Source organism: Panthera leo, chromosome A1 (genome assembly GCF_018350215.1).
Source record: "Panthera leo isolate Ple1 chromosome A1, P.leo_Ple1_pat1.1, whole genome shotgun sequence".
Lineage (NCBI taxonomy): Eukaryota > Metazoa > Chordata > Mammalia > Carnivora > Felidae > Panthera > Panthera leo.
The window spans coordinates 90,318,460-90,334,761 of NC_056679.1; the positions used below are offsets into that span (position 1 = coordinate 90,318,460).

At 40.3% G+C, this 16,302-nt stretch overlaps 1 protein-coding gene across 3 annotated transcripts in view; it reads left to right on the plus strand.

Moving 5' to 3' along the window:
* Positions 1 to 16,302, plus strand: part of RNF130 (ring finger protein 130) — a 135,538-nt gene that overhangs the window by 53,058 nt on the left and 66,178 nt on the right. For all 3 annotated transcript variants that reach the window (XM_042932470.1, XM_042932478.1, XM_042932461.1), the window contains exon 3: positions 6,252 to 6,502. In XM_042932470.1, the coding sequence (XP_042788404.1) occupies positions 6,252 to 6,502 (251 nt within the window). The remainder of the gene's footprint in view (positions 1 to 6,251; positions 6,503 to 16,302) is intronic.

Here is a 16,302-nt window from a genome sequence, read left to right on the forward strand (position 1 = left end):
CCCTTGAGTTCTTCAAGGGGTCGGAGAAGAATAAGTACTGGGTTTGAAGCAGTGAAATATGGTAGATAAACATTTGAGAAGGACTTAAGTCAGTGAAAGGGAGAGTGAAGAGAAGGCCTCAGACCACTTGCGAGCAGACTCACTGAGGCACAGACACGCCAGGCTTTGCCGATCTGTGCAACTTGACTGAGTTACAAAAAAATCCCTGAATTATATCTGTTCCCTCAGCAGCAGCCATTCTAGAACTTGAAAGCAATTTTAATTCTTTCACCTAAAGTATGTAGTGTTCTGCTTTACATGTAAAAATAGGTCATTGATTTCTATAGGAGTAACTCTGATGCCATTGATAGTAACCTACCAGAAATTATGAAAGTATCATTGCAAATGCTTTATGTGGGAATACAGCAGCTCCCTGAACTTTTTTTTATGGGAAATTTACTAAAATTATCTAAGAGCATGAAAATTCCTTGAAACCTCGGCAGCTGATTTGAACCTAACAAACATGTTCATCTGTTAAGGTGTAAAACCTCTGCTAAATGGGATTTTGTACAGGGATGTTGTTTTCTTTAAAAAGAAAAAATGGTAAGATTACAGTAAAAAAGTAGAACTGCTTGCTTATGGTAAAAGCACCTCTCTCCACTTGTGGCCTGATGCCCCAGACAGCTCATTTGTGTTTTCTTCCTGCCTCAGCCTTTCTCAGGTGAAAGTCTCAGCTGCCCAATGGAACTGGACTTGCCCCAAGGTTCAGTCCCAGGAGAGGGGAAGAAGCCGTGTGTCAGTAGGGGGTGGGTTTCTGATACCTCCCAACTGGGGGATTCCCTGAGCTGAAGTACAGATCCCTGTGGAAGCCAGGAGGATTGTGGTGGTCAGCAGGTGCCTGAGTGCTTCCCATGGTGACTGGAGAGATTAACGAGAGGGAGTAGGAGTTCCAAACTTCTGTGGTAGGAGCTCTTTGGTCTCCTCCAGAGGATGCTTTTATGTGCTTTCCATGAAGAAGAATAGTAGAAGTGGGATTAGCTCAGTGAGGTGTAGCATTTCCTGAGCATCTGCCGTGAGTCCTGCAGGTAACATCTCATTTAGAAGAAACTGAAGTTCATAGAGGTTAAGTTTTATGCTGGGGTTTGAACCTAGACATTCTGATCCAGGGCCCAACGGAGGTTAATTCTTAGGTTTCTTTGGTCCCGAAAAATTGATTTTGTGGTCAGGATTATAGCAGCATTACCGTATTTTTCTACTTACCTTTTTTTTTTCTCATTAAAAAATAGAATTGCTACAAGTAGGGAGCTCTGTTTTACAAAACATTGCCCACCCAGCAGTTCTGGTTTTTAATGGGAAAAAAAAAGTAAGTAGAAAAATATGCTAATGCCTCTGATTATAGAAGCACTTTACAAATGTAGAAGAAATTATACTGTTAGAAAATCACCATTTTGTAAACACTGTTGTAGTAACTGATTCAAGTGAGCTTTAATGGGTGCTGAGAGCTCTGAATAAAAGCTTACTGGAGAGCTAGATAATCTGGAAGCATCACCCCATAGATTGTTTAGTAATCTGAAAAAAAATATTTTTCTGCAGTTGAAAAATCTAGCTGATACCAGATTGACCAAGTGTTAAAATTCACCATCACCAATAAAGGTAAAACTTGACAGGTACATCCCAATGTGAACACTAGAAGGACAGATACAGCATCACCTGTGTGGCATTTCTGCCAAAAAACATTTACTTCAGATATCTAATCATGGTCAGTAATCAGAAACAATCAGACAAATCCAGATTGAGGGACATTTTCAAAACATATGTCCTGGTCTCATTAAAAAGGTCAATGACATGAACGACCAAAAGTGACTGAGGACTGCTTTAGATTATCAGAGACAAAGGAGACAAGACAACTAAACACAAGGTGCACAAGGCCTGATTGCGTCCTGGGTACTGCACTGACCTACACTAAACAATTCTGAAGGTTTCATTAGACTTGGGCAGAGATATTTGACTGTGGCCCGTATATTACAGAACAGTGTCGTATCAGAGTTCAGTTTCTCGAATGTGATAAATTAATTGTGTCCTTGTTCTTAGGAAATAATGCTGAAGTATTTAAGGAGGAAATGTCATGATTTGAAACTCTTCTGGGGTTTGAAAATTCTCAAAAGGAGAAAGAATTAAAAAAAAAAAAAAAAGCTGTTTACTAAAGTAGCCAAACTCAAGCAGTGGAAATCTAGATTCACATTAAAAAATAAAAGTGGAGAAAGTTTTAAGCAAATAGGTGAAAGCAGGGATCACCCTAGATTTTTACTTACTTGTCATCCCTGGTAAATTAATCCTGGCTTCTGGGCATGTGAAGTACTGAAGATTCTGAGGCCATATCTATTAGGATTAGGGTTAGTGGTGGTGGATGTTGTCTCTCCTTGAATGTTTATATCATTGTAGTCTAATTACTCTTCAACTCTTATCAGTCTCTGCTTGACCCAACCCTGCTTTTATCTCGAAGCTTATACTTTGGCATTAGTATCCTCCTGCAAGCTGGCCAAGACTTCCAGATCTTTAAAAGTCAAGAGTCAGAGGCATCCTTAAATCAGGGTCTTTCAACCCAGATCATCTCTAGGGGTGGGGAGTGAGGAGATCCACAAATCTCTCCTGAAATTAGTAGAATTGGGACTTATCTTGTAGGAGGGGTCTCCTACCATCAGGTTCTCTAAGTGATTTACTGTCAGAAGTGGTTAAGAACCGAGTGATTTTGCTAGTATTCTGACATCCTCCTGTGATTCTTCATTTTGCTTGACCTGCACTGCTTTCGCCTTCTTCCCTATCCTGCTAGCAATCTCTTCCTCTGTACTAACCTGATGAGACTACCTGCACTGGGCTCCTCTCTCCAGCCCCTTTAAGATTCTCCTTTACTCTTTTAAAAAAATAATAATAATAGGTATACCTTTTATTTATCCATTACTTTGTTTAGGCTATTTTTTTTTTTAATTGAAGCATAGTTGGATTCTCCTTTGCTCTTTGAGGGTAAATGCAGTTTTCACAAAATCAAGAGCAGGTATAAAGGAAAAAACACTCCTGTGTCTCCTGTACCGTTCATATAGTGTCACTTCTGTGACACTTCTGGTCACCAAATGTGCGGGGCTTTCCCCTGTACCAAGCAATTCTTAGCCATACCTGCTGGGTGTCCTAGAATTCCGTTGGATTCGGACCCCGTCTGCCTGGAGTTAGCATCACATCCCATAGGTTAAGGGTTCAAACCCATAAGGCTACCCCCTCCCTGCCCCACATAAAGCCAGCCACAAGTCCCAGGTTGTCACCTGTACTTCTGACCAACCGGCTGTAAATCAGGGTTCCCAGCAACCCCCACATAGTATTCAAAACTTTGTTAGAATGGCTCACAGAACTCAAGCAAACATTTGCTTACATTTACTGGTTTATTATGAAAGATACAGAGGAGTGGCCAAAGATGCATAGGGCAAGGTATGTGGGAAAGGGCTTGCTGGCACTCCACCCTCGCAGGACCTGTACATGTTTACCAACCTGGAAGTTCTCCAAACCCCACACTTTTGGGGGTTTTAATGGAAGCTTCATCCCTTAGGCGTGATCAGTCATTAACTCCATTTCAGCTCCTCTCCCCTGCCCAGAGGGTGGCAGGGATGGGCTAAAAGTTCCAAGCTTCTCCTCATGGCTTGGTCTTTCTAAAGCTATCCAGGAGCCCACCAAGAGTCCCCTCATTAGAATAGAAGACTCTTGTCTCACCCAGGAAATTCCAAGGGATTTAGAAACCCTGTGTCAGGGTTCAAGGTCAAGGACCAAATAGCAGAACAAAAGATGCTCCTAATGCTCTTATCACTTAGGAAATTGCAAGTGTTTTAGGAGCTTTGTCCCAGGAACCAGGGCAGAAACTAACATATTATGTTTTCTCTTATTTCACAGCAGGTAAATTTTCTGCCTCTAAAGGGTGAACAGGGGTGCTTAGGTGGCATAGTTAGGTTAAGTGTCTGACTTTGATTTCAGCTCAGACCATGATCTCACGGTTCATGAGTTCAAGCCCCGCATCGGGCTCTCTGCTGTCTGCACAGACCCTGTTTCAGATCCCCTGTCCCCTCCCTCTCCCACCACACACACACACACTCTCTCTCTCTCTCTCTCTCACAAAAATAAGTAAACATTAAATTTTTTTTTTAAAGGTGGACATAATTACTTAAAAATAAAATCTTTAAAAAATGTGAACATTTGGGAACCTTGATCATAGTATGTGCTCAATAAATATCGTTGAATGGATGGTTGAAATAATTAAATGCTTCTTTTCCCAAACAGCTTTCCAGTTGAAACTAGGCGGTGTTCATTTATTTAGTGTTCTTTGAATGAATAAAATTACATGGACTGGTTCCCTGGGCTACCTGTGAAGCTTTCCCTGCTCCTTTTCCAGCTTGAGTCTTCAAGAGGAAGCCTCAGAACTGGTTTCTAAAACTGTTTGTACCTGGTGTGATTATAAAGCAATGAGACTGATTGTCATGTGTGGTTTGTGGGATCCGTCTCAGTTACTTTATAGCCATACCTGGTATGTTACACCACAGACCGTTGCCTGTTGACCAACATTTTAAAAGCGCAGACCTAAGTTTTCTAAATGGAAAATTTAAATGGTTTAACACTATGTTGTGATTTTCTCTAACTTACTGACCATAACTCTTCTTTCACAAAGATAATTAGATGTTAACTCTGTTGCTTTCTTTAATTTCGCAGTTTGTTTTTTTTTTTGTTTTTGGATTCTTTTAATCAGTATTCTGATAAACTGCTATTCTGATAAAGTGGCTGGCACAATTTTGAATAAGGTAATACAAAAGGTATATGTTCCGTTGGGTTAAATTTTTCAGAAAACTTTCAGTTATTGAATTTCTTTTCAGTTCAGCCTGTGTTCTTTTGACTGCACATGATAAGGGTAGTTCTTTTAGTCAAATACAATAAACATGTAAACCAAATACTTTAGTAGTAGTATTCATTGAAGAAGCGTTTGCAAGGGCATGTTGTGGGGTGTTTGTTTGGTTTTGGTGGTTTACATTTATCTGCAAACCCTATTCCAGTTTGAATAAGTGGTTATAATTTTCTCTTTCCTGAAATAAAATGTTTATTCTCCTTCCTCCGACCCCCAGAGTCTCAGTCTTTGCTTTGAAGTGTGCTGAAAGTTGCACGTCACCACCGGCAGCTTCAGCTTAGAACGGAGGGTCACTGGCAGCTAGACTGGTGTAGAAAGGAAAGGAAATGGGAAATTACTTCCCTCTGAGGAGGAGGAAAGGAATAGTAATTTCACGCTCCACAGGAGAGAGAGTAATTTGCCTTTACTGTATCACTGCTCCTGGAAATTACATAAGTGAAAGAAGTAAATGACTAGAATGGTGACTTAAGAACATCCTGTAATTACCTTAAAATAGTTTGTGGCTCTGACAGAACCTCTGGACAGCTGTTAGAAGCTGGAAGGATTCTGATACCAAACTAGTCTAGGGTGTTGAAGTGTGGACTCGAGTCGGGGAGGGTTTCATTTCCAGAAGGGCTCTGGGCTAAATAAGAAAGGAACCTTCCTCTCATCAGGGCTAGACGTGGGACCAAAGTTAGCTTCAGCTGTTATTAATGAAGGTTACCCCCTTTTGGCATTTGACTTTTGCAGCTCTATTACTGGATTTGTGTCATGTCAGTGAGATCATAAAACTGCATGTCCTGTGCTTTCTATTCCTTCTACTAGTTGTACACACAATAGGTGCCCTGTAAAGAACGAGTAGTGCACAAAGTACCAATTTTTGTACTATAAATAATAGTGCTTTTTGTACTATAAATACTGGTGCTATTCTCCTTTTCTTAAGGAGCTGGGACTTTCTAAAGAGCATTTTAAAATGGAAAAAGTTTTACAGTAAAGACCTGCCATATTTTATCACATGACGTTGTTCTATAATACCACGTTTAATACTGTCTGTCGTTAACATTTGGCTGATTGAATAATCCATTTTTTAAATGTAGTTGTAAGACAAGTTAATGGGACTCTTAACACTGCAATAATTGTATACTTTGTCTGAGTTTTAAGTACTACACAGCAGATTCCTGTTTCCACTTGGTGCCCGCATAGCCAACTGCAGAGATTGATTTCATCTGAAAAGTTCAATCTGCAAACCCTTGCCATTAGCAAAAATTGTAGTGGCTTTTCTAAATAGCGCCTTTGTATGTTTGATGTACCTTTAAATTTTAAAGATCACTTGAGTATGTGTATTTATTTTACATTACAGGCACTGGAGATATTATTGCTGTCATGATTACAGAATTGAGGGGTAAGGATATTTTGAGTTATCTGGAGAAAAACATCTCTGTACAAATGACAATAGCTGTTGGAACACGAATGCCGCCAAAGAACTTCAGCCGTGGCTCTCTAGTCTTCGTGTCAATATCCTTTATTGTTTTGATGATTATTTCTTCAGCATGGCTCATATTCTACTTCATTCAGAAGATCAGGTACACGAATGCACGCGACAGGAACCAGGTGAGCTGTCGGTCGTCTGTAATGATTGATGCTTACCAGCCGTAATTCATGGACATCTGTTATGCTCATGTATGGTACCAATAGTTTTTCATGTAAAAAAAAAAAAAAAGTTGTGACCCTCAGTCATTTACAGTATGTTGAAAACCTACTAACACAAATTATTTGAGGGATTTTTTAAATGGGTAAATGGGGAATTTAAATTTACAGTGATCACTTAGAATATTCTATGTAAATGTTTAGCATGGTATCATAATATGATCTAGCTAATTCCTAGTAATTTGGGGAAATATCACAGAGTTGCATTTTTAAGCCAGTAGCATTGATGGTCATTGGGAGTGGGTGCTGGGGGGAGATGGCACACGCTTTCATGCTGTGTGAATTTTGAACTGTAGATTACCTATTCAGATAAAATAAATCAATTAAGATTACCTATCCTGTGTAAGCCGGGCCGTGGGGGAGACGATGAGGTGGAGAAGGACCCATAGAAGAGCAGTATCTAGTTGTCCCAGAGCCTCCATTAACCAGCATAAACAGTGCTCAGTGGATCTCGGATGAGTGGGTAAAGACACAGGAAAGACAAGACCATGTGCTGCCCTGTGGTGGATGACCTGTAGGCAGTGATTTTGTCAGGTTGTTAGTTTGTTTGGTGCACATTGGGGGGCTGGGCTGGAGGTGTTGAGTCCCAGTGCCAGCCCGAGGCTTCTCTAGGAGGAAACCAGCAGGGGAAGTGCTTGGAGAGTGGTTGGTAGCCAGTTTTTATGTAATGCCATCCTCTCCTTAAACAGAGTACATCCAGATCCCTGTGGGGGAGTTGAAATTTTCAGCCTTCCTCATTCTAGCGAAAGAAGGACAGATGCTGCTGTGGAACAGATATGAGTTCAAATCCCGACCTCACCATGAGTTTGCCATGGTCCTTATAGACCATTTATTTCACTTCTCAACTTGTTTCTTCATCTGAAAATAGGTATAAAATATCTGAAAACTGGAGTTTATTGCACGTTTTTGTGCCAGGCTCTGTGCAGTATCCTGTATACTTTAAAAAAGTTTTAATATGATAATTTTTATTATTTATAATTTCAGTCTTACAGATGCTGCATAAATAGTATAAAGTATTCCTTTCCCCAGGTTCTTCAACTGTTAACATTTACCCTATTTGCGCTTTTTTTTTAATTTTTTTTTTTTTTTTTTTTTTTTTTTTACGTTTATTTTTGAGACAGAGAGAGACAGAGAGAGACAGAGCATGAACGGGGGAGGGTCAGAGAGAGAGGGAGACACAGAATCTGAAACAGGCTCCAGGCTCTGAGCTGTCAGCACAGAGCCCGATGCGGGGCTCGAACTCACGGACTGCGAGATCATGACCTGAGCCGAAGTCGGTCGCCCAACTGACTGAGCCACCCAGGCGCCCCTCCCTATTTGCTTTTCTATGTGTACATACCTTTTTTAACCATTTGAGAGTAAATTTGAGATGTGATGCTCCTCTACCCTTACTACTTCCTTGTGTATTTTTTTTAAAGCAAGAACATTTTCTTACATAATCACAATGTGATTATCAAAATCAGGAAGTTAACATTGATACAATACTATTATCTGATCTAGAGACCTTTCTTTCTAGGTTTTGTAAAATTGTCTTAATAATGTCTTTTCTAGCAGAGCAAACCCTGTATTGATCCAAACAGATTGAATGTTGCATTGAGTTGTCATGTCTATTTTTTTTTTAATTAAGCTCTATGCCCAGCATGGGGCTTGAACTCACACCCCCAAGATCAAGAGTTGCACACTCTACTCACTGGACTAGCCAGGCACCCCTGTCATGTCTCTCTCAATCTGTTTCATGGCATTGGCATTTTTTTAAATGTTTTTCTGTTTATTTTTGTGAGAGAGACAGAACGTGAGTGGGGGAGGGGCAGAGTGAGAAGGAAATACAGAATCTGAAGCAGGCTCCAGGCTCTGACCTATCAGCGCAGAGCCCAACACAGGGCTCAAACTCATGAACTGTGAGATCATGACCTGAGCCGAAGCCAGCTGCCTAACCGACTGAGCCACCCAGGCACCCCTGGAATTGGCATTTTTGAACAGTCCAAGCCAGTTGTTTTGTATTTGAGTTTGTCTGATACCCAGCATTCCCTCATTATTATATCCAGGTATATGCATTTTTTTGAGAATACCAGTCCTTCACATTTGGTAAACTTTTTTTCTTGTTTTTTTTTTTTTTTTTTTTTTTTTAAGATAATCGTAGATTCACATGCATTTGTAAGAAATAATACAGGGAGATCCCAGTACTCTTCATCCCCCAAGGGTAAAATCTTGCATAACTATAGTAAATATTATAACTATAGTAAATATGACATTGATATAATCCATTGATCTTACTCAGATTTCTCCAGTTTAACCTGTACTTGTGTGTGTGTGTGTGTGTGTGTGTGTGTGTGTGTGTAGTTCTATATGATTTTGAGTCACCACTGCCACAATTGAGATACACAACAATTCACCACAAGGATCCCTTGTGCTATTTTCTTTTATACTCATGGGCACCTCCTTCCTGCTCTCCTGCCTAATTCCTGATAGCACTAATCTGTTCCCCACTCTACAGTTTTGTCATTTCAAGAATGCTGTATGAATGGAATCATATAGTACTTAACTTTTAGAGTTTGGTGTCTTCGCCTAATGCAATCCCCTTACGAGTCTCCCAAGTTGTTGTGTGTATTGGTAGTTTATTCTCTTTTATTGCTGAGTAGTGTTCTATAGCTTGGATATACCAGTCCAGTGAACCCAGTTGTTTCAAGGCTTTGGGTATTTTAAAATGGCTGTGAACATCTGTTATGGATTTTTGTGTTAACATGAGTTTGCATTTGCCTTGGATAAATGTTCGGGAGGGAAATATCTGGGCCATTATGGCAAGTACATACATCATGTTAGAAGAAACTGCCATACCTTTCCCCAAGCAGCTCTATATTCCGTGTATGCACTAGAAACATATCCCTGAACCATATCCTCTGCACCCTTAATGGTGCATGTTGAGACTAATTTTTATTTTAGCCATTTGATGGTAGCTGTGTAGGCACATCTCTCCTGCGTTCCTCTGATGACTGCTGATGTGGAGCATCTTTTCATGTGTTTATTTGCCGTCTGTATGTCCTCATTACTGAAATGCCTGTTCATGTCTCTTGCCCATTTCCTAGCTAGGTTGTTTTAGGGGGTTTTTTTTACTGTTGAGTTTTGGAAGTTTTTACATTCCAGATACAAGCCTTTGTCAGAATTGTGGTCTGCAGATGTTTTATCCCAGTGTCTTATCTGGGAAGAGGTCAGAAGACTTCTTCACAGGGCCTTCTGAATAGCAAAAAGATTTAATTTTGATGAGGTTTAATTTATCCATTTGGCTTTTGCTGTCAAGTCTAAAAACTTTTTGCCAAACCCTAGATTCCAAAGATCTTCTCTTTTTTTTAGAAGTTTTATAGTTCTGCCTTTTACATTTAAGTCCATAACCATAATCCATTTTGAGGTCATGTTTTTCATAAATAAGAGGTTTGGGTTAAGGATTTTTTTTTTTTTTTTTTTTTTTTTTTTTTTTGCCTTATTGCAGTGGCTAGAATTTTCAGTAACATGTTGAATGACAGTGGTAAATGAGAGTGGGCATCCTTGCCTGTACGTAATCTTAGAGGAAAAGATTCAGTCTTTCATCATTGAGTATGTTTTAGCTGTCATATTTTGTAGATGTTTATTACCAGCTTGACAAAGCTCATCTGTATTTCTAGTTTGCTGAGAGCTTTTATCACAAATGGGTGTTCGATTTTGTCAGATGTTTTCCGTGTCCGTTGATGCGATCATACGATTTTTTATTTTCTTCTTTATCCTGTTGACATGGTGGATAGTATTCATTGATTTTCTAATGTTGAACCAGACCTGCATGCCTGTAACAAATCCTGCTTCATCATGGTGTATGATTTTTTTGTGTGTGCATTGCTGAATTTGGCTGGCTGTTGTTTTGTTGAGGATCTTTGTGTCTAAGTTTGTGAGAGATACCGGTCTGTAGTTTTTTTTGCGGGGGGGAGTGGGGAGGGGTTGTTGGAAAATTGTAATTTCTTTGATGGTTAAAAGACTATTCAGGTTGTCTGTATCGCCTTTATTGAAATTTGGTAATATGTGGTTTTTGAGGAATTGGCCCTTTTTTTAGATGTTGTCAAATCTACAAGTATGATGTTGTTTACAGTATTCCCTTGTTCTTTTAGTGGCTACAGTTTCTGTCTTCGTTCCTGATTTTAATGATTTGTATCTTCTCTTTATTTTTGTCCTTTAAAGTTTTTTTTTAAAGTTTATTTATTTATTTTGAAAGAGACAGAGACCATGTGAGTGGGAGAGGGGCAGGGAGAGAGGGTGAGAGTAAATCTCAAGCAGGCTCGGTTCTGTCAGCACAGAGCCCTACTCAGGGCCTGGGGCTCAAACTCATGAAACCATGAGATCATGCATAACTTGAGCCAAAAGCAAGAGTTGGAGGCTTAACCAACTGTGCATCCAGGCACCCTTATTTTTGTAAGTCTTGATAGAAACTTCTCAGTTTTTTATATTTTCAAAGAACCAGCTTTTTGTTTGTTTGTTTGATTTTTAAAGATGGGAACTTATATTATTTATGAAAACTTTTTTCTTTCTAGGGCCCCTGGGTCAGTCAACTCTTGATTTCAGCTCAGGTCATGATCTCATGGTTTGTGAGATCAGCCCCACATCAGGTTCTCCACTGATAGCGAGGAGCCTGCTTGGGATTCCCTCTCCTTCTCTCTCTGCCCCTCCCCTGCTCACGTGTGCCATGTATGCACGCACTCTCTTTCTCAAAATAAATTTAAAAAAAAAGAAATCTTTTGGGCGCCTGGGTGGCTCAGTCGGTTGAGCGTCCGACTTTGGCTCAGGTCATGATCTCACAGTTGGTGGGTTCAAGCCCCGCATCAGTCTCTGTGCTGACTGCTTGCTCAGAGCTTGGAGCCTGCTTCAGATTCTGTGTCTCCTTCTCTCTCTGTCCCTCCCCCGCTCACACTTTGTCTCATTCTGTTTCTCAAAAATAAATAAATGTTAAAAAATAAAAAGAAAAATACTAGGCAACAGAAATTAAAAAAAAAAAAGAAATCTTTTGTCTTTCCCTTGTAAGGATTTTGTGCCATAAATTTCTTAACACTACTGCTTTCACTGTGTCCTGTATTCTTTGATATCCTGTGCTTCCATTTTTGTTCAATTTTACGTAATTTTTTCTTTGGGGACTTCCTCTTTGACCGATGACTTCACTTTCCAGAGTCCAGAGATTCTGCAGTTACCTTAGTGTTACTGATTACTAGTTTGGTTCCATTATGATCAGATGTATGATTTAAATTCTTCCAGATGTGTTGAGGTTTGTTTTATTACCTGGGATATAGTCTGTCTTAGCAAATGTTCTGTGGGTGGTTGGGGAAAAAATGTGTATTCTGCTGTTCGGTGGCGTGTTCTGTAGATGGCAATTAGATCATGCGCTCAGCTTGCCTCTGTGAGGAGGTGGGGTGGAAAGATCCCCTTCCCACTGGGCCCCACTGAAACCATTGTGGCAAAGAGGGGTGCGATCTTTCCACAGGTGTTTGGCTAGAGTAGGACAGGTAGGCAGTCCACCCTGTGTTCCTCAAGTCTCCAGGTCCCTCCTCTCCACCTTTTAGAGACTTGCTGTCCTTGCCTGTTGTGGTAGATCCAGGGGGAGGGCTAGGAGGAGGAGGCTTCTGTGTCATGGCAGAGCTGACGGTCCCCATAGGATCTTCCACACTTGGACTGGGACATAGGTGACGAAAACAATAAAGGAATATTAGATGAAAATGTTAACATATAAAATATGCCACAATCCTAGAAAAGATTATTAGACATAATGTGCGAAATTATACATTTACAGCCTTCAGATTGAAGGCACCAGTTTTATGAAGTTTTTGATAAAATGAAAAGATGTAAAAATCGCGTTGTGATGAAATGGAAGAATAGAGTCACACCCGCACTAACAAAATGACAGCATTTGTGTATTTATCATCAAGGCACCTGGCAAGAAATCTTGTCTGATGATATTTGAGGAAAATAGATGTCAGCTGAAGTTCTTGAGCTTCTTGAAAGACAGTAGCACAGCCCTGAAGTGGTTTTTAACAGCCCACTTTCTTCAGTGATGTAGCCTTCTTTTTTAATTTAAATGTGTCACCGATATAATGCATGAACATGATTCTTAAAAATAAATAGCACCACAAGGCTTGGTTCCTTGCCCGGTCTTTTCCTAATTTTTGTTTCCCAGAGACAGGTGACCTCTTTCAACTCTGCTATCTGTTCCCTCTGTTATTAACTCCGTATTTACATGTAGCATGTTATACTCCTTTAAAAAAAAATAATAAAGACGTTTGTTAAGTATGTTGTTATGAAACACTAAAAGTGAAGTGATCAAGAGTTGCTCTGAAATGGTGTTCTGGACAGGAGAACCCTACAATTGTGGGTTGAATGTAGTGCATCCCAAGGACTTTTGGAAAAGAGCGAGTGGTCTGGTCGGTCCCAGGAGCCTGGTATTTGATGGTAGCATTTTAATTAGCACCCGGTGTGGGGCCTGTGTGTGATGCAGGCGGCAGTGCACCCACCATCTGGCGCAGGCCACAGGCGCTTGCCGTGCGGCCGATTGCGCTCAGGCTTCCAAAGCCTTCTCCAGGAGCTGCTGTGGTGGAAAGTGATGTTCTGACCTTTTTTCCTCCTTCCGTTTTTTTCCTAAGGTTGAGAAACGCTTGATGAAATTTTTATGTGGCTTAAAAAGCTTAGCTTATTAAAGTTTAATAAGAAGGTGGCAACAGCCCAACTGGTTGAAACCTTTGGCTATTTTAAATGAGAAGCCAGAAGTATTGGCAAAGGAAAAACAGTGAGTTTAAGGTGAGACCCATTTTCTCCCACAAACTGTCATCGTGAAGCAGTGCTTTGGACAGAATATGCTGCTAAAGAGAGCCACATAACATAAATAACTTTCTGAGCACAATGTAATGTACACAATTGACACCATTTTGCACGTGCAAAAAGAATCTACTGCTCTGGCTCTTTAGTTTAACTGCTAAATTATCTGTGGTTTGCTCTTCCTAAAGGACTGTCAGAATGCATCTGGATACAGTGTTTACGTGCAAATAGCTCAGAGGATTGTTGCCTTCTGATAAGTCAGTGATAGTTCGTTCACACAAGGGGATAGATGTTCAATGTGTTTATATAGAAAGGGAACCTGCAGTTTTTCTGAGAAATGTAAAACTTTTTCACACTTACATGGTCGGTGGTGCGCCTTTATCCTACAGTAATCCAGTTTGATTCCCAAAACAGAACAATAATTTTTTATTTTACTATTGAGGAATAATAGGGCAGATATAAACAAAATTCCACAAGCCAAACCTGAGTTTAGAATGTCTTTTTATGAAAATTCCCTGTGAAAATTATACAGTTTCTAAGGTATTTAAAACTTGGTAAAGCTCCTTGCCAAAACATGTGTACCTTATTCTTAGCCTGTATAAATATCCCGAGGTTACTGAAATGAAACAGGCTTTTCTTGCCCATTTTCATCCCAGAAGGTAGCTAATTGGAGAGTGCACTTACATGTGAGAGTATGGAAGAACACCAAATGTTCTGCATAGGACAGCAGATACTTATACACAGTTGACCTTGGATGTGGTGGGCTCAGAGTCTTCCTTCCACACTGAGCAGGGAGATATTGCACATACTGTCAAGATTTTTTTCCCCTTGGAAAAGATTATGTAGTTGAAAGAGACAGATGGCTTTTGTCATTGTTGGATTGTACACTAAATTTTATCTGCTAGGTTTTTTAGGGATTAATAATTCCAGAAAAACTGAAGAAGGAAAGTAGGTGTCTGAGCTGAGTGTGTACATATTACTTTATCATCTTTCTACCTTCTTTTTCATGTCTGCCATTATGGTCAGTTTACATAAGTAAATACCACCATCTGTATGCAGAGAGTATATGCCTTCTAAACGTTATACATCGAGAGCTTAAGATTTTTTTTCTAGCACAAAATATCCTGTTAAGAACAGGGTGTTCTGAGGCATTCATTACTACCTCCTCAGGGTTTAGCATGGGGCCTGGCACATCACACTAACTCAGTGAATGCTTAAATTTAATCAAAGAATGAGCTTACATTTTATGAGGAAGGCAGACAGGTGTAATCAGAATACTGCTGTATGGTGTGAGTTACTCTTTTTGGGCAGAGTGATATTACTCTAGGTGAGTCAGGGTACTTCGCAGCGGAGGTAGTGACATTTGAGCTGAATTTTACAGGATGAATAAGACTTTGTCAAATAGGCTGGCAGGAAAGTCAGGCAAAGGGATCATTTTCCACAGAGCTGTGGAGGGATGAAAGGAGGGACAGAGTTGAATGGCATCAGGAATCGTGGGGAGGGGACCTGAACCTGTCAGCCTCTCCCGGACACATGTGTTGACATAACAAGATGAAGGGCTCAAATCTTGCCCTGAAGCAGTGAGGAGCCATCAAATGAGGATTTTTAGCAGTGGAGCGATAGAAAAATTTTTTTGACAGGAGAGGCTTAGGGGGAAGGAGCTCTTGGAAATATCAAAGAGCAAAGGCAAGTAATATTAATAAAGCAGGGTTATGTAGCCGACTGGGGGGAGGGGCCAGGACATAGACACATGGTATCTTGGAAAGGCGATGGGGATAGTTCTGTTAGACAAAAGGGACAAAAAGTGGTCTGTGATGAGTGACAGGCTGCAGACTACCAGGTGGTTTCAGTCCGGGAAAATAGCTTTCATAGCACCTGGATTTCATCAGTGTTCATATCAGTGTTTAGAAGAGAACCCTGCTGCACGTTGATACAAACCTAGCTCTGTGTCTGTGGGAGACTCCTGAAGACTGAAAAGAGAAACCTGAGCTGAGTCTCATTACAGAGACCTGTCCTCGATATGCTGCGGACCAGCTGGCTGTGAACAAATTATTCCTGTTTGAGTAAGCAGGATGAGTTGTTTGTTTTTTTTAAGTGTTGTTGATTTATTTTTAGAGAGAGAGAGCCAAGCAGGGGAGGGGCATAGAAAGAGAGAAGAGAGTGAGAATCATCCCAAGCAGGCTCCGCGCTGTCAGCACAGAGCCCAACATGGGGCTTGAACCCATGAACCGAGAGATCATGACCTGAGCCGAAATCAAAGAGTCGGATGCTTAACTGACTGAGCCACACAGGTACCCCAGAATGAGTTGTTTTCTACCAATGTAAACCCTTTGGATACTGTGCATCCACAGAATCATTTGAGAGCACTTTTTTTTTTTTTTTTTTTTTGGTGGGGAAGGGGACATTGTAAAACTACAAATTCCCAAGACATCTCCCCCATAGGCTGAATCGGGAAGTCTAGGTAGGACCTACTTACCAGCTCTAATCTCTCTATACCTCAATTTCCTCTTCTGTCAAATGGGAATAATGCAGTTACTTTCTGTTAAAATGATGATGAGGATTACATGAGTCAGTAGTGTGAAACTTATTAGAACAGTACCTAGCATGTGGTATGTACTGAATAAGTCTTAGTTACTATAAATATCATTATTTCATATTATTATTATTAAGCCCCTAAGGTAGATTTAAAGCATTTGCCCCACAGACCACACCTTGAAAAACAGTGACTTAATGGCATGGTGGTCCAGTATAAGTAAGGGAATTTAATAAAAAATGATCTTCACAAAGGGATTTGTGCTCCATCTTAAGTTGTGAGTCAGCAGAACACAAATAGTATTAAAACCAAGAGGGGAAAAAGCAATGGCTTTTAGACAGATTCAAGTAAAAGA